The sequence below is a fragment of the Haemaphysalis longicornis genome, unplaced genomic scaffold (assembly GCF_048455015.1).
Source record: "Haemaphysalis longicornis isolate Haplotype H1 unplaced genomic scaffold, Haemaphysalis longicornis Haplotype H1 scaffold_5, whole genome shotgun sequence".
Lineage (NCBI taxonomy): Eukaryota > Metazoa > Arthropoda > Arachnida > Ixodida > Ixodidae > Haemaphysalis > Haemaphysalis longicornis.
The window spans coordinates 143,142,324-143,165,841 of record NW_027526385.1 but is presented as its reverse complement, the minus strand read 5'-3'; the positions used below and the strand labels follow the sequence as shown (position 1 = coordinate 143,165,841).

General features: G+C 48.4%; 2 protein-coding genes across 3 annotated transcripts in view; one reads left to right on the top strand and one right to left on the bottom strand.

Annotated features, from left to right (window-relative positions):
• Positions 1–23,518, top strand: part of LOC144139423 (B9 domain-containing protein 1-like) — a 29,653-nt gene that overhangs the window by 629 nt on the left and 5,506 nt on the right. For both annotated transcript variants that reach the window (XM_077671757.1, XM_077671756.1), the window contains exons 2-5: positions 13,399–13,466; positions 14,379–14,447; positions 16,610–16,721; positions 21,493–21,589. In XM_077671757.1, the coding sequence (XP_077527883.1) occupies positions 13,410–13,466; positions 14,379–14,447; positions 16,610–16,721; positions 21,493–21,589 (335 nt within the window). In that variant the 5' untranslated portion in view covers positions 13,399–13,409. The remainder of the gene's footprint in view (positions 1–13,398; positions 13,467–14,378; positions 14,448–16,609; positions 16,722–21,492; positions 21,590–23,518) is intronic.
• Positions 5,668–6,844, bottom strand: LOC144139422 (epithelial splicing regulatory protein 2-like). The gene has a single exon (XM_077671755.1). The coding sequence runs from the start codon at positions 6,657–6,659 to the stop codon at positions 5,781–5,783; it is 879 nt and encodes a 292-aa protein (XP_077527881.1). The 5' UTR covers positions 6,660–6,844; the 3' UTR covers positions 5,668–5,780.

Here is a 23,518-nt window from a genome sequence, read left to right as displayed (position 1 = left end):
GGGCCCGTGAAGACGAAATACATCTCTCTTCATTTTGAACGAATTAGCCTTTTACTCACTCTGCTCCATTACAGCCATTTCTTCAACCGAAAAGACACAAGAAATATTGAAAAACTCCAATTTTGCATTACAGCCACGTAATATGGGCAGGAGTAACGTAATATGTGTCAGCCCTAAAAATATTTTTATCAGTGCATGGAATGCACGTTAGCATCCCAGTGATAAAATGAAACTGAACTTGACACCCCATTACAATCGCGCAGCCTTCTTATTACTGAGTGTGTGGTGTCAGAGATTGTGTGATGTCATAACAAATTGCTTGAAAGCGGCTTGGTAGTCACAACTTCATCATTTATGTTTTGCTTAATATATCGATAATTTTTTTTTATCTTTGCGATAAGATCAGTATAACTGTTATTGGAACAAAGCAGTCTTTTTAATGATCCAAGTTTGCATTTTGTCTTCTTGGTCGCTTCAACTCTGAATGCCCAGAATTCAATTTTCGTTCAGCCAAAACAATGGTTTCGACGTTTGCCCTCCGCCAGTGGTATGAATCTGCTGGAAATGTAAATAAGCATTACGTTGAAGTCTCACTGCAGTCTTTACGCGTCCGTACAGGTTTTACGATATTTTGGTCTTGTTGTTCACTGGCGTGCGCATATCGAATCACTTCCCAGGTGCGTTATCGGCATATTTTTTTGGAGAAGAAGAAGAAGGCGAAGCTTAAATCGTGGTCTCCTTACGTTTTGCCTTTGCACAGCAGCTTTGAACCACTTTTGGGCAGTCAAAACTGCAAAAGAATGGAAATTTGCTAGGGCAAATAAAATGCGGAGCTTCTCTGGAGCAGTGGCTAAGGCGTTGCGCTGCTGAGCACGAGGTCGCGGGCTCGATTCCCGACTGCGGCGGCCGCTTTTCTGATGGAGGCGACAAGCAAAAACGCCCGTGTGTTCGAGATTTCGGCGCACATTAAAAATCCCCACGTGGTCAAAATTAATCCGGAGCCCTCCACTACGGCGCGCCTCATCGCCTGCGTTTCGTCGGCACGTTAAACCCTAGAATCAATCATGTCGATTCTCTGTAGCAGTTCCGAGCAGTTTAAAATGACAAAAAAACTTTGCCATGCCTTCCTAAAGAAAGTTGAGAGAGGCGCGAAATTTAAGCTTTCTGATATCAAAATTGCGCCAAACGTGCGTGAAAACCTTCGCTAAAAGTGCGCCCAATCTTCACTGAAAGGGCCTCCAATCGATCGTCAAGCCTTTTAAAGACCCCAATCGCAAACGAAGAACGATCACATGCAACGATCTTTCGCGCAGTAACTAAACGCATCTCCGAACGGCGCAACTGTATACCGATACATGGTTTATGAGATAAAGGTACACTATTTTACTCCTTCTCCATAATCGATGCGTGTATTATTTTACCTAGAACCATTCCTTTTTCGCGATTTTCAAGTTACCGTTTCGAAACAATGCAAGCCCGGTTGCACGCAGGCGCCATTTGTCCAAACATCTTATGAAAGCCTCTCGGTAGACCAACCGGTCTATGGGGAAATGCATTAGCTTTTTGACAGGGCGTCATTAGTCCAACTAAGAAAAGTTTCTTTTTGATAATAGAGGCCTCCTGTTTCCGGGAAACCGTCGTCATTTTGGAGGGCTTTGGGTTGACGTACGCCGAACCGGGCTCGTACGCCCGATCACGCCCCAGAGATTGTGCACCTGCGCGCCCAATACAAAACGAAAAGAAGATTTAAGTGGGGAAATAACTACGTAGCTAGGATTTAAAGGAATGAGGAGAGAGGGGAATTTGTAGTTTTGCGCGCGTGTGTCAGCCCCTCGCTCTCACGCACGGATGCGGACACCACGAGAAAGCCCGCCAATTCGAACTACGAAAATGGGAGGCGCTTGAAACGAACCATTGCCACGAGAATTTATTTACCCAGTTGAGTATTTATTCGTGCATATGGGCGTGCGATTTAAATTGTCGTGTGTTAAGATCTGAAGCTACATTTTTACGTGGTGTTTTAACCATTAATACATACCGAACATGTATCACTCGTGAGAAGAAAGTGTTGTGGTGCAAAGTTAAAAAAAAAAGGTGTTTGAGGACACCGAAACGCTTCTAACAATTATGCACCCCACAAAAAAATGCGTACAAGAAGAGGGGATCACATTTTCGTGGTCTATCAAGTAAAGCCCAAACAAATGTCCTCTTCGCTTTGAGTTTGGCAAGTTTGTCATTGGCAGGTTTTGTTTTCTTCCCACCATAAGGAAGGCTCTCAAAAGTTTCCTGGATACTTTGCAATAATAATAATAATAACAATAAGCCTGTCTACGCCGACAGCAGGGCAAAGGCCTCTCCCATTATTCTCCAATTACCTCGGTCCTGTGCCAACTGTGCCCAATTTATCCCCGCAAGCTTCTTGATCTCATCTGCCCACCTAACTTTCTGCCGCCCTCTGCCACGCTTGCCTTCTCTAGGGATCCACTCTGTTACCCTTAATGACCAACGGTGATCTTGCCTTCGCATTACATGCCCTGCCCATTTCTTCTTAATTTCTACTAAAAGGCGCAAAGAAAATGGCCGCGGCTTTGCTCAGCTAACCTTGGATATGCAAAGCAAAAGCTTGGCTTAGTCTGGTTGAACATTGGTTTCGCCTAATTAACCTTCGATTTAGCTGTATTGCCGACCACGTCTCAAAGCTGTTCAGTTCCGTGCAACGGTCACAGAAGGAGGAGCCGGGGCGAACCCGGCGAACGCGGCGTTCATTCACGGCGAACGCACCATCGCCGGGCGCTAGACGAGTCACGTTGCACGAGACGACCCAGCGCCGCATGCATGGGAGGCTGCGGGGGTGGTGACCAGCGCTCGTTCTGCGCAGAACGACTGAAAACGTGGCTTTGTGCGCAGCGCCGACAGTGCGCCCGGCGAATCACGCGATGCGCTACGAGGGGTGTGTCGCCGGGGGTGTGCCTGCGGGCAAAAGGTCACCTGGCACATCCTCCCCGAAATCCTTGGACGAAAGTAGTAAAGCTTTGCTTTAAAAAGCTTCGCGTCTGCGTGAGTGAGTGAGTGAACAGGATTTTATTAGATGTATGCAACAAGCGTAGTGTTGCCACGACACTCGGACGTAGCCACTCGTCGCTCCTTTGGCCACCCTAATAGACGGTCACCGTCGCTACTCGCTGCGGTGGTGGTCGCCCTGTTCTCCGGACGGAGGATGACACTTCGCACATTTCACTCCGGTGCTGCCATTCGAAAACAGGCTTTAATTAGCGCTCAACGCCACACTATTTATTGTTGCAGTTCACAGCCACTGTGAACGCCGGCTGCTTCTTTAGCGCTGGCAGCCCGTTAGCAGCAGACGATGACGCGATACGCGCGACGAGCTCTGTACTCGTCGTGCCCCTAGAATGCGCATGCGCGGTGTTTCCCCGCAGCGCCGTTAGAAGACTCTGGTAGTAGGTGGCGCCACGCGCTGCCGTGTTCACCCAAGTATGATCACCATAGTGCTCAAACTTAACACCTTGGAAAGGCCCTCTACTAATCTAGGGAATAACCGTAACAAGCCCTCTGCCAACTGACTCGTCCGCGCGCCGGCCACCGGGTACGACGTTTACCAGGCACGCTGTTAACTATAGTTACGTCTGCCCGACACGAACAAGCATTAAGTGCTAGTAGTTGCTTACACGCCATAGTCATAAAATTTCCTTTTTAACGTGGTCGCAACGCGGTAGCTTCAATCTTGCTCTTGACATTGGTTAAAGGGGTACTGACACAAAATTTTGAAGGTGAGATAACTTCGCAGATAGGTTGGTGTGAACACACATACACCATCTGCAAATTATCAGCGGGAAATACAGCTTAGAACATAGCTACAAAAACACGCCACGAGTTTGTGTTGGCCGCTTCCGCACTGCCGGCGTTTCTTGCCGGCTCGCTGCTCCTACCGGAGTTAAGAGCTTTTCCTGATCCAATCGTTGTCAGCGAATGATCCAATCGTTGTCAGCGGGGGCGCCGGGATTTCGTTGGCTGATCGGTCAGCTGGCCGCGACCTCGGTTCTACAGCGATTCTAGGCACTCCTTTTTTATTGCTTTTTATTACACTGGACGCGAAAAAGCGCCGGGCACACGAAAACCGCACTGAGCGAGCCGCACGGTCGCTGCGCGCAGGCGGCGCCACAGCCGCGAAGTGGCGCAGGCCGACGCAGGTAGCCCGAGAAAAAGCTCGTTACCGCTGCACGAAATGGCACACAAGTCCCAAGCATGGCAGCACATATGAAAAAGGAGTTAATGATGCGATGGCGAGTTGCATTAAAAATCGTCATCTGCACCGCTTGCGAGAGCGGCACTCGAATATCCGCCGCAGTGCTAAGCCGAATACATCTGTAGGCGGACCTGCAGGCAGACCGGCCGGCTGCTCCCAGCGCGCGATTTCCCACCCTCTCGAGCGTCGCGCGTCATTCTTTAGCCGCAGCAGCAATTTGCACTCGCAGTGCCTGCGTCACGTACATGGTTGCTTTTTAATTAAGCGGCTCACGAGATCAGTACGTGGGGGCGTATCTTTTCGTACCACCTTCACCACCATCTGGTGTAGCTAGTCGGGCGGCCAGCCTTGCTTGCCTCGCCTGCCAATTAACAACCCTTCTCGCCCTCCCCCTCTCATTCATACGGTGTATAGCAGCTTGGGAACACAAGCTCCGTTCAGCACCGTAGGTGCGAAATAGTTGTCAACAACCCGCCTAAGGAGCATGTTCAGCTGACCATGAGGAAACGCGAAGATAGGCGCCAGAGCCCTGAAGTTACATCTGCCCATTTATTTAATGGATCACCTAAGGTACCAATCGCTACTGCCGCTTTTCTTCAGCCAGTCACCGTGCAATAACAGTGAATTAAGACAGGCGCAGCGAACGAATTGTTGAGAACCATGTAGCATCCACTGTTCTGCACGCAGCTTGTGCAACAAACTACGGACTGTTCAACACCGACCTCGCACGAGACACCGCACGATACAGAATTGGCGCAGACAATATTGCTAGTGCTGAGCTTTTATTAAATTCCTCTTAAGCAGAATCGGTTAAGCGGTGATACCAGGGTCGTGGTCGTCAATGTCGATTGGTAAGAAAAAAATTGCATTTTGGCTGATTCGTAACATGCTACTACACTGTTTCATAAATTGCCGAAAAAAAAAGTGGTATACAACGCGGCCAACGTCGATGAGGCGGCGCCCGCCTATGTAATCATGTCGGCTCAAAGAAGCACGAGGGCGATTGGCGCAATAAACAAAATAGTCGAGTACGAAATTCCACATTAAACTACTTGTAATATTACAGCAGCGGCTGCCGCTATTCGTAAGACGCATTAAACTCGAACTCAACCTGAAAAGTCGCGTTTGTACACATACCTCATTGGCGAGACCGACACTAACGCACTCCTCTACGGTGCTCTGGGCGGTCCCACATAGAGTTCATGCTCGCGCTACAAGCATAGTTCGCAAAAAAAAAAGTAGGGCTCGTGCTAGCGCGCCACGAAAGCTGCGCCAGAAAAAAACAACAACAAAAAAATCGAACGCTAGGGACACCGGAGCCCGGCGAACGCTACTCAGCTCCATTCTTACAAAAAACGAACAGGGACTCACAAACACCGAAGGAGCAAACAAAATAAATGTATTGCACAAACGAAGCGCGAGAAGGGCTGCGTGGGCGCAGACAGTTCGAGCGCGCTTGCATGCACGCCGTCCGAGGAACCCCGGCCCTTCGCTGCACTTGGCCACGAACTCCCGGTCAGCCAATGAAGAGCTCGATGTAGCGGCTGCCCATGTGCTGGCGATGCTTCAGCCGAACGGCCCTCTCGGCTTCAGCCCGCGTCGGGAAGGCCACGATGGCTTCGCCGCTCGGGCGGCCGTCGGCGTTGCGCTGGATGTGGACGCTGTCCACGGTGAGGCTCGGGAAGCCGTCCAGGAACGTCAGGATGTCGCGCACCGACGCGCTGTAGGGCAGGCCGCGAAGCAGGACCATGGTGATGCCCGATGGCACGTTGGTATGATTGCGGCCGGCCGGGGACGCTGGCGGGCTCGGGTACGGCCAGGGCGCGGTCGGCGGAACGTACATCTCGGGCCCCGGTGCCGGCAAAGCTGGTGCAGCTCCCGGCAGCAGCATCGGACGCGTTCCCGGAGGGTAGATGCCGACGGGGACGGCTGTGCCCGGGGCAGGGGGCACGAATGTAGGCACCGGCAGGGCGTCCGCGAGCAGCTGGTTCATGTCGTCGACCGAGCACTGGAGCACCTCGATGTAGCGTTGCTTCCCGCCCGCCATGATGTAGTGGCCGTGGCGGTGGAAGGCCGCCAGGAAAGCCGCGTCTTCCGAGCCCATCTGGACGAAGGCCTCGCCCGCCGGCTGGCCGTGGGAGTTGAAGATCATGTGTACGCCCTGGTACACGATGGCGCGCGAGAATACGCCCAGGAAGTCGAGGACCGTCTCCACCTTGGCGTCGGGGGGCAGCCCCCGCAGGCGGAGGCAGTCCCGGCGGGAGGACAGCGCCGGCAGCAGCGCGATGAACTGCTGCGGTGCGGTTGGCGGCTGGTCAGAGGGCCCCTGGGCCATGGCGGCGGGAGTCCGGGTGGGTCGCGTTCTTCTCGAAGGCGCTCGACCTCGCTCGTTCATCGGTTGGTGGCGCGTCGCTGCGGCGTCTTTGGACCTCGCTGACCGCCGTCCTGGTACTCTGCTCCTTCTTCTAGCTGTTCTGAGCCGCACGAGCTTGCACGAGGTGGTGCGCTGGCAAGGTTCTTGCGCTACACTTGTCAACCGAGGATTGGTCGCCGGCTGTGCGCGAGAAGAGGCACAAAAAAGGAAGAGAAAAGACACCACGTGCGGAGGAAAAAAGACAGCCGAAGCTGTGCTTCGACAACCGAGAGTTTTTTTATTTATGACTCCACGCTTGATTGTAGTCCCTCGAAATTTGGCTAGTGTGCCGTCCCGGTCAGTTTTGCATTACAACAGTGTGTCGCCGCAGTGATTAAAGCGATCGAAAAACAGCACTTCGTTCCTGCACGGCGCCCTCTCAGCGCACAATGCAGCGAATCACGCAGCGCACTCACCGCGTTTGCAACTAAAGCATTTTTAAAAATGAAATTGCTGTTCCATGAAATTGTTATTGCGAAATTATGTGCTTAATTACTTTTTCTTGCCAGAATTATCTTTTTAAGAATCAAACGTGAAAACTTAGCGTCCCCTGCTTGCACACCGCTTTAAGCTCTGGTCGTCTGCACTCTGTGGTGTGCAGACGATCGGAGGCGTCACCACGACTGTTCCCAGTTTAAAAAAAATTCAAAATACGGGTATCGCGACCCAACAAAAGGAGCAAAAACAGTAATGACGTGAAAAGCTATAAAAACGACAATTTACTTGTTATAACACTCTTTCAGTAGCAAAAAAAGACAGTATACTGAGATGGCGCTGCAGTCGACCGGTGTGCTGTCTGCCCTAGATTTTCATCACCCCAGGGACCCCGCTGACCAGCCAAATTTCAAGGGAATATACTTCGATGTGTGTTAAGCGCGTGCTTCGTAGACACTTCTGGCGGAGACCACGTGCAAACGCGTTTCCATAGAGTTATATAACTGGAAGCGTTGTGTTCCGCGTTTGCAGTGAATGTTGACAAGAAAGCACAAAGTAAAACAATATTTTGTTTCGGTAGGTGAGAGCGCGCATTTAAAAACACAATGAAAACAAAATGCAAGTTTGCTTCATTCGGAACATTGCCTCGATAGAATAACATGTTCAGACTACCACGCAAAACGTGCAAAAATGGCGTGTCACGCAGTTCGGTTGGCTGAAACGTGAATTGACGTCATTCTTTAAAGTTATTACGACAGCTGCGGCAACAGTCTGAACCCGGCCTGACCCCAGTTTTAACGCAAACTTCACTCAAATAAGCTATATAATTAGGAAAAAAGTTGTAGATGACATCTACGTTTAGGTCTTAAGATGTACGACAAGATCGCGCTGCTTGGACGTTGATGAAGCGTTTAGGAACGGAGTTGCTGCGCTGACAATGCATGCTTTCCAAGCACTGATGTTTAGAGAAGAGGGCAAAACTAGCGGAAACGGTTTTGATTCGCTGTGGCACCGGAAGGACAGAGGCCATCTGCATTGTGCAACTGAAGAGGCCGGCCTGAAACTTATGGCTAAGGGATAGGGATGTTGGTCCAGGAGGTGACAGTGCCAGTGTTTCAAAGTTTGATGGATCTAGTCCCAATCGTCACAAGTCGACTCGTCATAGGCTAACTCGTCACAGGTCAGGAATGCCAAGTCGTCATAGGGCATTTCGTACGAGGAGTTCTCGTGTTGCCGGAATATTCGTCAAACGGAAAACTCGCATTAAGAGCTTGTTTTGGAACGTTAAAGCTGTGTTTCCGCCTGCTATGCGTCACCTGTTAAAGAAAAAAAATTGGCTACGAACTTGGGCGAGTGTGCTCGAATTTTTCGCGAAAGAAATTAGGTTTATATACCGTCACACCTCATTAATTATGTTAAAATTACAGTTGGAATGGAACTTATATCACATGATGCGCTTTTATACCCTGATGCTTCTTTTTCAGGCGTCACGTGATTTGGCCCTAGACCCTTCTTCCTGGCCCTTTAATGCCAGTGCTTTGTTTATAATGTAGTGGACCAATTAAATCCAAGCGACAAGAAGGGAATGCAAACGACGAAAATGCACATATTTTCTGTGCAACAATTTAAATGGCAAGGCTGCTCTGGATTTTCTGGTAGATTCGAAGCCACCAAATGGTCGACTGCGCCTGCTTCGTATGGCTATATTGCTGTCAAAAGTGTCGAAGCCTGCTTTGATTAAGCGGTTGCACGTTGTGAAGAAGTGATGCGTCGATAAATAGCAATCGCACTGCTTTTGTGTCTTGGTCAGGGAGTCTGCCACTAAAGAAATAACTGAATAATTTCACGCATATGTGAGAAACGACGTATAAAGCGCATATTTTAGCGATGTTTACATCGTTACTAATGTCAGTGTTCTGAATTGCGCAATGAAGTTCACGTAGCACCGTTTAAAATGATTGCAAGGGCGTGGCGGCAAAACTGGAGCAAGACGATCATGGGTGGGACATTTTTGTTTGCTCGTCGCTTCTGAGCGCACTTTTCACGACACTCGTCGTTTTTCATTGCGTTCACGCGTTGTTGCTTCACTCACAAAGTCGAGCCCGCAATCCCAGAATACATTCGCTGTCTGCCCCACGTTTTGGTGTCAGGGAACTGGTCCCTGTTCTTCGTGGCGCCTCTTTTGGCCATGGCACCGATTGCGCAAAAACAAACAAGGATCCTAGTCCTCGTCGTTTTCTTATTTGTCCTTGTTTGTTTTTGAGCAATCGGTGCCATGGATACGGTGTTGCCTCTCTTGGGCATGGATGTCGTGGACGCTGCGGGAACGCTATTGGTCAATTTCGTTGGCGCATGTTCACGTGCTTTTCGGGACCATCGGTGGCAGCTGCGTTCGTGTGTTTTACATGATGGTGATTAGAGGCTCTCCCTTTGAATCGGGACGTCGGTTGTTACCAACCGACTTGCCTGTGTTATTCTACTTATTTGCCCTTCCCCTAACTAACCTGACTAACTACAGTCTCGTATACCAGCGCGCCATCTGGTGGTTGTGTGAGGAACCCCAAATGTTCCTTCACGGCCGGGCTAGAGTGGCGGCGGGCACGCCTTCGCAGCGGCGGTGAGAACAATGGTGACAATGCAGTAGCAAAAAATGCAAGCAATGCAGTAGCCAGGATTGTGGCGAAAAATAAAAATAAAACAAGAGCAGCAGCAGCGCATGGCTTTCCCGCGGAGTGGGAGACGCGCGGATCAGCAGGGTTAGAGTTATATAGAGGAACTCTAAGCAGGGTGGGCCCGCAGCGCCGGCTCCTCGCAGCGGCAGTACGCAGGAACTAGGCGCCTTGCGAAGGCCGTACTTACGCGCGCACGCCGCCGCTCTAGCCCGACCGTGGTTCCTGATCGCTCCTGGAGAGGAGGGCGAAGAGGCACCGCCGGGTTTCATCGGCGCATTTGGCCAGAGAAACAGCAGCCAGAAGCAGCCCCTCGAAAGGCCGCGGGAGAGGCAAATAAAGCTCCACTTTATAACTACCGGCCTTCCGCACCGCAATTGAAGGCGTACCCTGTCTAGGCTACCGCTTAGAACAGCTCTGGCTGTAGTCGGCAGTTGAAAGTGATCATTCGATTCGTTGTAAATGATTTATTGGTTTCGTTAAAATCACCCTGAATTCGTGTGCCTCGGTATTTTCCCGTACTGGCTTCCTGCCCACCCTGCGCGGATCGGACGCCCTCACTCCTCTCCTGACTTGTCCAGAAACTCGGGGAATCTCGCTGTGTTTCAGCATCGCTTGTTCTCAGACGCCGTTAGTTTCAAGTGAAGCTTATCTGGAGCGTTTGCCGCACGCATAAGTTCCGTTTACAATAAGGTGGCGACCGCTGACCGTGGAAGTCGGCCACGGGAAGTGAGTTGGTTGCCGGAAAAGCCGACAGAAAAGTCAACTCATCCGCCTCTTTGGTTAGGTTTCGATCGAACGACTTCTTTCCAAGGGAGCGTAATAGCCTATTCCCCGACTTACCGCGTTCGGGAAAGGGGGCCAAGGAAAAACTCAGGGGACGCCTGGTAGCTCCTCTCTGATCTTCGAGCTAAGCCAAGGTCACGCAAACGGCTTCGCAGCGCCGACGGAAGCGCCACCGAGCACGCATCGGCCACCGGCTGAACCAAATCGTGGCGCCGACGGAAGCGTCTCGGGGCCTTGCAAGGGCAGGGCGTCTCGTTTGTCGCGCTGAGAATTATACTTCGAAAAGCCCTTTAGAAGGGGGGGCATGAATTTAGAAAGGCGTGCAGTTGAAGCTTAGCTTCCCATCGATTCCCACATATGCTGGATACTTGTAAATTATCAGATACAACGTCACGCGGATAACATCACAGCAAATAAGTGTGCAAGAAAGCAGGTTATAGTGTCAAGTAAGCACAATCGCGTTAGTCATTCACTATTTACGGCTCAATTCACATCGCCCGCCCCGCCCTCGTCCGATATTCGCTGCTGAATTGGATGTGGTGAGGGCATGTGAGGAGGAGTGTGGTGGAAGAGGGAAGGGAAAGTGAAATTTATAGGGAGGAGTGGAGCGGGGTAGGGAAGGCTGTGCAGTTGGGGGAGACCGATTAACAAGACGCGGGTAGAAAAAGAAGATTGAAGCGAAGGAGAAAGGGAGTCTCGCAAGGGAATGAAGTGGAGGGGAAGGAGTAGGATTTAGTGGAGTTACCGTATTTACTCGATTCTAAGCACCCTCCCCTACTTTCGGGGAAACATTTGGGAAAAAAAAGTTTGCATGCGAATCTAAGCACACATTTTTCCAAGCAACCATCGCAAGGTGGATTTCAGACGCGTGGAAGCGGACGGAGTTGACGTGGCGGCCAAGTCATTTATGAAGCTTTCAATTACAAACCCCTTCAGCTGAACAGAAGACGACCTGCTGGGGGAGACTAAGAGTGGCGGTTCAAGCGGCCCCACGGACTCGAATGGTAGTAAGGGTGACTGGGTATCGGAAGTGAGTAGTGGGCTCACGGTCTGTACCTATTTTTTGGTTGAATATTGTTAAAATAAAACATTATTCCTTGCGGCCGTTTTGTCGAGATGCGGCATCGAAAAAAACTGGCGGGGAGGGGGGGGGTGTTGGAGGGGTAATTTAGGTTTTTTGAACCTAAGCACCCCCTCACTTTGGACATCGCGATCTTAGAAAAAGGGGAGTTCTTTAGAATCGAATAAGTACGGCATATGGAAGGAAAAGGAGAGGGTCAGGGGGGAGGGGAATTGGTGATGGGATTTAAGAAGAGAGGGCGAGGAAGTAGGAGGGTTGTGCAAGAAGAAAGGGAAACATAAGGTTATGGTATACAAAGAGAGAAGACAACAGAAGAAGGTAGAGTAGGTTAATAAAAAGGCAAGCAAATGGAATGGCTCAATGCGTCAAATTTATAGCCGGGTGACGAGGCGCGCCGACGTGATGGGCCACTTGTTAATTAGACTGCAATATTTACACTGCGCCGAAGTCTCGACGAATGGGAGTTTCTCGTTTAGCGCCTCTGTAAGAACGGCCGCCGAGGCAGAGGTCGAACCCGCGACCTTCTACCGCTACCAGCCAACGGTTCTTTCGTGGCGTGCGGGAGAAGAAACTGGGAACGCGGCTGGAGAGGCGGAGGGCGCTTTTTACTCGCGGAGCACAGTGTAGATGGCGTGGCGATAGGGCGCTATTACCCAGCGTTCCCCGTGCTCACCCCGGCGGGCGCGTCGGCGGCACACTTCCGTCGGCGTTGTCGTCTGCTTTAGCGATGGCGTTGGGCCTGTTTTGGGGCAGCTTCGCGTCCATTGCGCGGTTACTTCGCACGGCTTGATTAACTTATTCGACAGCACCTCCTGGGTAGCCCGCACCTGACGGAATTAAGTGGTCGTATGGCAAAGATACGTTAAAGAGTGGTTTGCAGGACGAAAAAAAAAAAGTAGAGACCACTTACAGACATATGGCCGCTACAGAAACGCCACCTTTTGCGCACTGCTTGTCCCAAATGGGACTGCGTTTTCTAAATTGCTGAATATCAATTCGGTTGGGTTTTTACAGGTATTACAAAAGACGGATAGAGCAACTGGTTCTGATAAATAGCGTTTATAAAAGTTCCCTAAGCTTTATTGAATTTCTCAATCTTACGAGACCTTTTAGGTTAAATCTGTATAAATTGGAATCAGTAAGCTCACAGGCCGGATTGTTTCGGTGTCTGCGCTTGTGTCGCGCGATGGTGTAGCCCCGAGCCAGCACATCAGGATCGCTAGGTTCCACTGTCCTTCGAAACACGCTCCTCGCTGTTTTCTTTTCTCCGACGCACGGCCGGGCTACAGCGGCGGCGTCCACCGCTCTAGCCCGGCCGTGGCCGACGCTGCTGCGTTCGGGACGCCGCCCCCCGCGAATTCCAGGTAACGGCTGGTAGAATCTTTGTTTTCTCTCTTTCTGAAGCCACGTGTGTGGATTGAAGTGACGTCGCATGTGGAATTGTTGTGGGTGTCGTTCACAGGTTTGCTTTCCAACCCCCTTCGCAGCGTGGAATGGAGCCATTTTTTTTGCGAGAAAAAATGTCGCGAGTTTTTGCGTTGGTGCTAAGCTTATATTTTCTGGATCCGAAATAAAGAGGTCCAATGCGTCGCTTCGGTCACCTCTTCAGAGCTTCTGGCCCTGTTAGTGCTCCCGGTGCAATTTGATTTTGAAGAATTTTTAATCAGTTCAATAATTACTCGTGTAATCAAAATCTAGTACTGTGTCTGCTAAGTTGACTGTTTCAGATCTGTCTTATCAAATTTTGCAGGCCGCCGTGACATGGAAGCCAACGCAGTTTTCATGGTCAGTGTCACCGGACAGATAGAGTCTGCGGAGGTGAGTTCCTTCTTACAATAACGGAATTTCGTGATGTCATATGGTCGAGAACCGAATTGCTTATACATTATTGCAAAGAAGGATGATATCACTGTTAAAATATTATTGCTGTTATTGTGAGCTCGCAAAGCACCATAGAGAAAGAAAACAAAACGAAGAGAGATGCGCAATAAAAATGTTTTGAGGACCTTCCGAAAGGGCGTAATTAAATGAGTGCCTGTAATTTAGACGAGCGTTTCCGGAATAATTAGGGATTCTCCGTAATGAACCAAGCTTTGTGGCTTTTCGGACTGCTTTTAAAGCCTGATGACGGCGGGGGGTGAACGTTACACAATTAAAGCTTGGTACTGCGATTGCGCAATGCTATACGGCAATGTGTAACGGATCGGTTAGTTCTCGAAGAAGGAAAAGATCTGAGGCGATTTGCGTGGGTTGTCACAATGAAGATATTGGGTTTCAAACTTCCCTAGATGGCACGGCCTGATTGGGGGAGCGCGAAGTTGGGCTTCATTTTCCGAGTGTCTATCCTTGGTGACCACTTACAGTAAACCGCCTTTATAACAAAATCGCTCTATCCGAAATTACACTTTACACAGAATGTATCATGGTCTCCACTGCAGTGCATTGAGGGAAAATCACCTCCGCTTTGAAACAATCGCCGCTTTAAACAATATACCGCATATTACAAAGTACCGAGTTCTTTGTTATAAGAAGGGTTTACTGTGTGCCGGTGAAAAAAGAAATTCCAGATTAATTTTGATTTAGAAGGAGAGTCGAACGCAACAGGACTCCTAATGAAGCAGCAAAGATTCGAATACGTCGCAAGGGCGGGGCTAACGCCCTCGCTCTGCTTGGGTTACCGTGCAGATTGGTGGAGCACGGCACGGATTTTCTTTTTGGCATCTTTTGCAGCTTACAGGTTCCGACGATATGTACTGCAAATACTGCTTCGTACACGGAGGAGACTGGTCTGTCGCCGCGGTGAGTTCACTTCCGACGCTCGAAAAATACCGGACATGTTGGTACAGTTAGCCAGTCGTCTTGCTTCTGACGATGGAGTCACGGATTTCTTTCAAACTCAAATAATTGTACAGAAATGCTGAGCATTAACTAGTAATGCGTCAGCATTCTTGCGGATCATCTCTGTTTTCCCTAGGCTTACGTTTCCTTGGTGGTATTGATGGATGGGAAGGAATTTTTACACGTATTTTGTTTCTTTTAAGAGTTTAACGCCTCATGGCGCCTGATAGGACAAAATGTGTGATTGCCTTGTAAAATCCGGTTAAACTTGGCTCACCCTCAGCGGTCATCCTAACTTAGCAAAAATATTGCAAAGCTTAGCAAACATAACAAAACTTAGCAACACCGGAAGACTCTACGTCGACCCCCCGCTCCACTGTTCTTTTTTTGCAACTGAACACCTATTTCACGCCGTTTCAACAACCTACAGAAAGCCAAGCGTGTGGCACTTGGAGGTTAAAATTGGTGTTTCACGTCCCAAAGCTAAACTTGGGACATGAGGTGCACCACAAAAACGAACGATCATTAAATAAGAGCAATTGTTTTTTTTTTGCGTTTGAAAATTTTTTGCGAGTAGAGGAGTATATGAGGGGATGTATTCTTTATTACAGTGATATTATGCATCCAAACATGGCCTTATTTAATGCACAGCTGAACACCTTTTCCACACCCTTTCAGCACCCTGAGAAAAACCAAGGGTGTTGAAGTTGATCAACACCCTTTTTTCACGGAAAAAGGGTGTAGAACTAGGAAAACGGTGTTGCGATTCAAGAAAAAGGGTGTAAAGGCCTCCCAACACGCTTTTTCCACTTACGCTACACCTTTTTTGGCTAAAAGGGTGTAAAAAAGTTTAGTGTGTACCGTTTGCATTTGTCCACCGTTCCTATGCCAATGACGGCTAAGCAGGAACAAAAACAGCCTAGGAATAGTGACTGGTGAATAACCAGCTTTGAAGAAAGTACTTAAAAAAGTAACGCGGAAAAGCGGACGAAATTCTACAAGTACAACGGACGGGCCCTAAACATACACAGAATCCCTTTATTGTACTTGTGTTCTTTAGCCTGGTTTACTGCGCTAATGTTTTCTTAAATACATTCTACCAACTCACCCGCATCAAGCGGCTGCTGAAAAGAACGCCACGGCGTAGCGATATCGATGTCATTTTTTGGAGCAAAGACCAGAGGCAAGGAAACTGAGATTGGCAGACGATTTTACAACAGTCAACTATCTTGGTAGAAATAAAACCTAACTTAACAATATAAAGCACACTGGAATATGTAAGCTTTGCGAATGATCATTAGGAAGCATAGAAACCGAGAAAGTAGCGTAAATAGAAACACAAAAGTGAGAAATATAGATGAAGGCAGCCTTTAGTGTGACGCGGTTTATTTATTTTAGTGTTAAATTTAATAACTGATTGTTGTGTTGTTATATTTAGGCTCCTTCTTTTAATTTCATTGTGCTCGAGAAAAATTATTCGAAATATACTTTTACAGCGATACGCATATAGTATAACTTTGAGGGTTGTTGTCAGAGCAATCAATATTCGAACAAGATACATATTTTGACTGAATTCCAGCGGGATTTCCCAGAAAGACAATAGCAACTCCCACGCCGCTTAGTGCATTACTCCAATTACTTATATAATGAAAAATTCTATTTCTATTGAAATCTCGGTTTCTATGCTTCCTAATGATTATTCGCAAAGCATACATATGCCAGTGTGCCTTACATTGTTAAGTTAGGGTGCAGACTTTACAGACAAAATATGATTTTATAGCCTTGAATAACCATGTTGTTCTCGCACCACCATGGCTTGTATACGAATGATTATAGTATAGACTTCCGTAGCTTTGCATGGCTATTTTGTTTTTTCCTTCCTGGAAGGCTGTGCAATTTGAGAGCCATGTGCTTTACTGAACAGCTGGATGAAGTTGTTTTCCTGAGCGGCCAATTTAAATTGAGCCTACGCTTTGTATCTACTCACTGCGGCGCATTGTCGCTTGCAGAACATTTCCGCAAAACAGTTGAATAGAACATCGGCTGTCGAGCTAAGGTCCGCGACGTTGTAATATGTCTTTCGTGGGTCACGTTGTTCCTCATTGGTCTTGTGTTTTTTATAGGGTGTTGAAGAAGGAATTTCTCAGGTTGCCAGGAAAAGCAGAGATTCACGGCGGATCTTCATCTGGAATTTCCCTCTTGAGATAACCTTCAAGAGCAGCAATGTTTGGGGATGTGAGTACACTTCCTCTCGAGGACTAGAGATCAGCATTCGTGGCTGCATAGACCTGAGCATGATTTCTGCCCCAACAAGATGTTGGGTGCGTTTTCACTCACTCACTCACTCACTCACTCACTCACTCACTCACTCACTCACTCACTCACTCACTCACTCACTCACTCACTCACTCACTCACTCACTCACTCACTCACTCACTCACTCACTCACTCACTCACTCACTCACTCACTCACTCACTCACTCACTCACACGCAATCGCCCACTCACTCCATCCCTCCCTTCCTCCCCGCTCCATTGCTCACTCACTCACTCACTCACTCACTCACTCACTCACTCACTCACTCACTCACTCACTCACTCACTCACTCACTCACTCACTCACTCGATGAAACACTTTGAAGTGTTGGCTGCACAGTTTTATAACTGTCTGGGCGATGACGTTCTCAAGGCAGTTTTCCCATCGGCTGCCAATGGAGCTGGCGTTAATTTCTGCCAGTACGGTAATAGCACTGGTGTCAAACATTTTTAGGGTGCTGAGAACGAGGTCGCGGGTTCGATTCCCGGCCGCGGCGGTCGCTTTTCTGATGGAGGCGAAAAGCAAAAATGCCAGTGTGTACGAGATTTCGGCGCGCGTTAAAGATCCCCAGGTGGTCAAAATTAATCCGGAGCCCTCCACTACGGCGCGCCTCATCGCCTGCGTTGCGTCGGCGCGTTAAACCCTACAATCAAATCAAAAATTTTTAGGGGCGAAGCTCCTAAAGCCATGGGTCTGTCCATCCCTTGTGTCTCGTGGTACGTTACCGCCGCATGCTTTCGGAGATGTCGCAAAGTGGGCCGCGTTGCACGCGCAAGAACCGGCTGCAACCGGCAGCGCAAACTCGGCACCGGGAGCGCGAGCTTGCCTGTGTTCGCCAACGGAGGCGCGAGCGCACGTGCACTGCGAGGGGGAGATCACGCAAGAGATCACGCCACGAACGCAGGCAGTCGTTCTCGGAGATCGAACGAGACGCAAGGACCTTTGCTCGTTTCCTCTCGTCTTGTTCGGGCACAAGTTCGCCTTAATAAAAGTTCTTTCTTTACCGTTGTGTCCCATCCTACGTGACAAATTGTGGTGGTGGTGCGGGGTAGTCCTCGATGGCGCGGGGTCTTTCACCAGGTCTGGGCCCGGGAGCATTGACTCCGAAAATAAAAGTTGATTTGTACAATGTACGCACACAGTCTTACGTCTTTCTTAAAGGGACACTGAAGTGATATGTAAACATTGCGGGATTACTAGCGCAAATTGTAGTCCGGAGTCCCCAGGCCATGTTTCAACCACTTTAGGCGCGTTTACGCGATTTTATTTAGTAGAAAAACTAATTCGAAAACGCTGTCCTCCTCTCTTTACGCTCGCCCATTTTCTGTGGCGTTTTCGTGTGACGTCAGGAGGGGATGAGCTGGCAATTGGCTGCGCCACGGCTGCGCTACTGCACGGCTCCCCGGCCGACAGAGTCAGTCGGCCCAGCGTTTCGTCCGCCGGCCGCCGGCGGGTCGTCGCAATCAAGGAGGTTAAAAAAAAATTGCTTGGTCGCAATTCGTTCGCTTAGTTGAAACGAAGCCAGGACACGTTTGTGAATGGAAGAATGTGCCTTTCTTTACTTGGTTTGTTTGTACACAGTATTTAGCTCCAAGTCAAGGTCGCTTCACACAAGCGCTGCACATGCGACGCTTCGCTGACTGGTACGCCAGTAGGAAAATATAAGGCCTCTTGAAGGCGGGAGAAGAGTCAGCGAAGTCAATATAGGTACTAAGGAAATAAAATCAACTGATATTTTTACCGTACAGCGTAAAACTAGGGTGCGGGAAGCACTTTTTTGCGCTGGGCGAACAAGCACAGCGGTCAGCAGCACGACTACGCATCTGCGAACGCTTTTCCGTCTACGAAATGCAATTGCTAGACGTGAGCTACTGTGGAAACTCGGGCGACGCTTACTGCACGATCGCAGTACAACAAATAGTCACCTAAGCGGCTTGAAATGCCAAAACTAAATAAAAGTGTAAACCGGTTGTACAATATATACCCTATATTAGCAAGGCCTTCGCGTCCCGCTCCGTGGCCTAGCAGTCTGGGGCGCTAGGAATTCGCCGCGAAAGTTTTGCGAGTTACGAGTTCGAATCCCCGCGGGTAGGTGCTTTTTTTTTTGTAAGTTAACTTTTTTTGTTTTCCGCCGATGTTTTCTATATTGAGTTCACCTTTTTTGGGCCGCAACGTTCATGGCTACACGAACTAGTTCACAAAACGTGCGCAGGCTGGCACTGGCGCGCTAGCGAGTTCTCGTTGGCGTGCTGTTGCCATAAGCACCGACTGCTTGCAGGCAGTGGGCACAGGCCAGAATAAACAGACCCTTGGCCTGGTGCGAACACGCTTTTTACGATACAGGCATGAGGGAGGCAAGCTCCAAATATGGGGGAAAAGCGCATGACATTTGGGCGTCTGCGGGTACGCGGAGGGCGTTCATGCACTGCGTAGGTCTCAGCTAGTGAATGCTACGACTACAAGCCGTCCTGGGAGGCTTATCTTGTGCATTTTACAGCCGACAACATGGCAGAAGCGCGGTACGATGATTACTGAGATATTGAGAATGCCCATCCAACAAAGCCATTGGTTATGTTTTACATAACCGAAACCGAAACCGAAACTTGTGTGATTGCTAACCTTGGGCATCGTCCAATCACGGCGCCCCTCCTCCCAACGTCACAGCCTTAGTTGGTGCGGCCGCCGCAAACCGCGCATGGTAGTTTTTCTTCTTTCGCGCTTTGTAAAATAATTACCGATTTGTCAACCGGATAAACGATGAAAAGTGTGCTAATTTGAGCCAGTCTACGCAGTGCAAGCAAAAACGGGAGCTTGACAAATTCACTTCAGTGTCCCTTTAACGATGTAATGGGCGAACTTTCACGGGAGAGTTGCGGTTACCGATGATCTCCCCCTCTCGAGCTTCACCCCACTTATCATCATTCATTCCGTGGATATGGCGTGATGTTTTTAGGACTCCTGGCATTGGTACGTACGCTTGGTTGGTTAGTCTGCCGCGTATTGATAATAATCTATGTTGCCAGAAGTTATCACGGGTTCCCATGTTCAGTCCAATCCCAGGCAGGCACAGATGGTATTATAGTGGGGAAAATGTAAATGTAGAAGTCTAAATTATAATTCAGCATTTTCCCTGGTATAGGTACTTTGTAAGGTATTGAAATATAATAAAACCACCATTTCTTAAACCCCCCAAAAAGCAAAATTGTGCAATTTCTGTAGAGCGGTGAATTTATATTTAAAGACATAGGTTAGTTTTTTGGGCAATAACATTATTTATTTAACGCGATTTGGTTTTCACACGCTGGAAGACAAATGGTTTAATTTGACACCAGAGCTTCATGATCTTGCAGATAAGAAAACTTAATAATTGCTGTAGAATGAAACTTGGCAAATATAATTCGGTAGCTTCGAGTCAATGACCGCGACCAGACGGTTAGTTTCGCTCAGCTGTTTCGCGGTGCTATTTATCCGAAGCTCTGTAGGAGGTGTAACCTCCTTCGACAGCCGTTAATGCCGCCATCCTACTGCGAAGACAGCGTTACCGAGCTTTGTCAGTACGTACGTGGCGAAGTGTTTGTGGACATGCCAGAACATGCACCGTGGCGCAAGCAAAGTCGCGAAGAATCTAAAGCTCCTGACAGAAGTATCGCTTCGTGATGCCGTCACCACCGCAGCGAGTTTCTGCAAGCCACGGGGCGCCCGCGACACAAGTCACAACGTAGTTGTCCGAAATGACCGATGTGTGTAGCTCTTTTCGGTAACGTGCACCCTTTCGGGGGTGCTGTGGTTGTACGAAACAAGGTTGAAATTGAGCCAATAACAGCTTATACCTACGGGTATATTTTCTTGTGAAGGAGCATTGAGGCTCATCTATGTTTGGGCGGACATCCTCGCTTGCACAGCAGAGAGTTGCCTTCAGATTTAGAAAGCCACCAAATAAAACTTAGATAGATGCAGCAACCCCGGTATTCTGAGTCCTTCCTCCACTCCAGCTTCAAGTGGAGGAGGTCTTTGAAATCGATTTGCCAATGCATAAGCATTGTTGAATCCTCCCCTCAGCCTAGTGAAGGAGCAAATGGAGTGAAGGAGGGACTAAGAATACGGCTCTAAGAATGGTTACAGCTGCTTACAGGTTCGAGCTGCAGACAGGTGTGCCAAGTGCGGGGCCACTTCTCAATGCTGTGATAAAGCAAAATGTAATTATGCGTGTAATATATCCGGGCACTTTAAAAGAAAATTCTGCCCAAGAGCAAATTCGCATTATAATTGTAATACATTAGTTTGGGAAGCTCTAACCAGCTGGCTGTGCTGTTCAGTCAAAACTCACCAGTGGCAGCTATAAAACGGTAAAACGTCTCCGAAACGAATGGAGTAGCTTAAGCTCAGGGCTAGGGAAAAATAATAGCTTCGACTGCAAACAGGGGGCTATTGCAGCGTATGCTACAGACCCCGTTTTGTATTACTACAACCCATTGATGTACCGTACTAAGATAATAATAAAGATATAATATATTGTGTTAGGAAAACGGGAGACCACCTTGCTCGAAAAACGTTTTGCCAGGACCCTTTTACACACCCTCTACCTTTACCACCATATCGGCGTTAAACAAAAGGTTTCTCAACGTAGCAAAAATTACGAAGCATGTTGCCTATGAATCCATTTTTCATTATTTTTTTCTTTTCACCAAAGGGCCACAGCTTGTCCTGGCAGTCTATGGCTTGGACGCCTTCGCGAACGACGTCGTTCGAGGTTACGGGGCGGTTCATGTTCCTCCCATTGCCGGAACGTAAGTATCGTCGTTTCTGAATCAAAGTTTGCCTGTTTTTGTTGCTTACTTTGGCGAGTAGACGCCTGCTACAAATGTCGTACAAGAGGCTGTGTGCAGTAGCTTGTGTCATGAACGAAATCACGTCAGTGCACGGCAGTATAATCTCACCGGTATGCCTCTGTTGTTATTACGAATCAGTCAGAGCCGATGTCTCAAAATAATGAGACATTGCACAAAGGCCATTTGAGGGACATATGCCACAGTCCGAACGTGTAGGCCTAAAGAGCTGGGAGGGAAACTTTATTGAAAACAAATGTAGGCGGCAATAGTAGCTTACTCTACATACCAATATCACCGCAAACATTTCTGTGTGCACCCTATGCAGGGCAACACACGTGTTCAGTTGAAAAAAAAAAAGGCCTGCCTCCAATGAGCACCTAAATGCGCCAAAACGTAAGAAGGGATTGAGCAACAACTGCTGATGTTTTAATGGAAGGCTTATCGTGACGACCAGAGCAAGTTTTTCTGGCGTTACGCTACTTTAGCGGGGTTTGGAAGACGAAAAAAAATTAAGAATGGTGGTGGTGGTGGTTGTGGTTTACGCGGGAAAGGAAAAGGAAAAGAAGTTAAATGGGGCCATCAACAATCGCGGTGGCTAGCATCCGTGTCAAGAATTGGTCTTGTCAACATAATTTCACACAATTCAAACATGCCAGCAGCTACAAGAACGTTGGCTGCTGGCGTGTTGCACATAGTTACACTATGTCGTACTTAGGGGAAACAGGGAATAAATAAAGAAATAATAAAGGCAAAATAATTTCCCGGTTGCTAGCCCCAGCGACGAAATTTATTCCTGTCAACATTACTTCACACAAAGAAAACATTGGTCGAAATTTTGGGATGCAGTTACGTAGCAGGGGTTAGCTGTATCTGGTTCAAAATGAATTGAAGCCTCCACTGACGCTATCTGCACACATGACCCCGCACGGCCCACCTCAGATGTCCTCGTCCCATTACAAATTAGTCAATGCGATCAGTGTTGGGCGAGTTATTGAATGTGAAAAGGGCGCATATTTATATGCTTTTTTTCGTACTGTTCTTAACGCTGTGGAACGTGCGTGGTATTGTACAGCGAGCGAATGATTTTTGGATTACGTGGGTATGAAGATTATGTTTGCCAAATCTGCTTTTCTCCTTTAACACGCATGTAGAATTCCGGGGTGTTGTTTTGTTGCAGTTCGTGTTTTTGATGCATGTTGTTCATTTTTCTTTTGTTCCCAACCATCAATGCGCAAAAAGTTATTTGGGGAACGGTTTTGTGATTTGTGATATGAGAGCATTCTTCTGAAGCTTTCCCGGGAATACGTGTTTTGTTGTGGCAGAACATAAGTGCATAGGGAAGTATACAGGTGTCTCCTACGTCCCCCATAAAAAAGTCTAAAGTGGTCAAGACCGCGTGGCAGCATTCTTGCAAGCCCCGTGTTTGGTTTCAAGTCAGTAAGTTGGTCTCGCATGTTTTCTTGTGGTTCAGCTACAAGTTTAATGAGAGGGCAGAATATGAACCGCTTTCGAAGTTACATTTACCAAAGTTATTGTAACAGTAACATAGCACGCCACGCTGTCTTGTTGCGCTAAAATATTTGCGACTGAAACGACACGCTCTACAAATGGGTTGGTAGTCGTGAAGAGTTTTTATTCAAGAGCGTACATCAAATTTAGAACAACGGGTAACCACAGGGCTACAACTGGTTTGAGCCTATGCTCTGTATCTGAAAGGTGAATGGAAGCAAGTCGGAAGATTCCCCTTTTCGCGGAATATTGCAATTGCACCGGATAGGTTGAGTAACATAGTAAGATAAGATAGATCGCACTTTCTAAATTGGGAGTAAAAGAGACCTCCTATTCATGTGTCTAGCCACCTTCAAATTTCGTCCCCTTCCCTTTCGT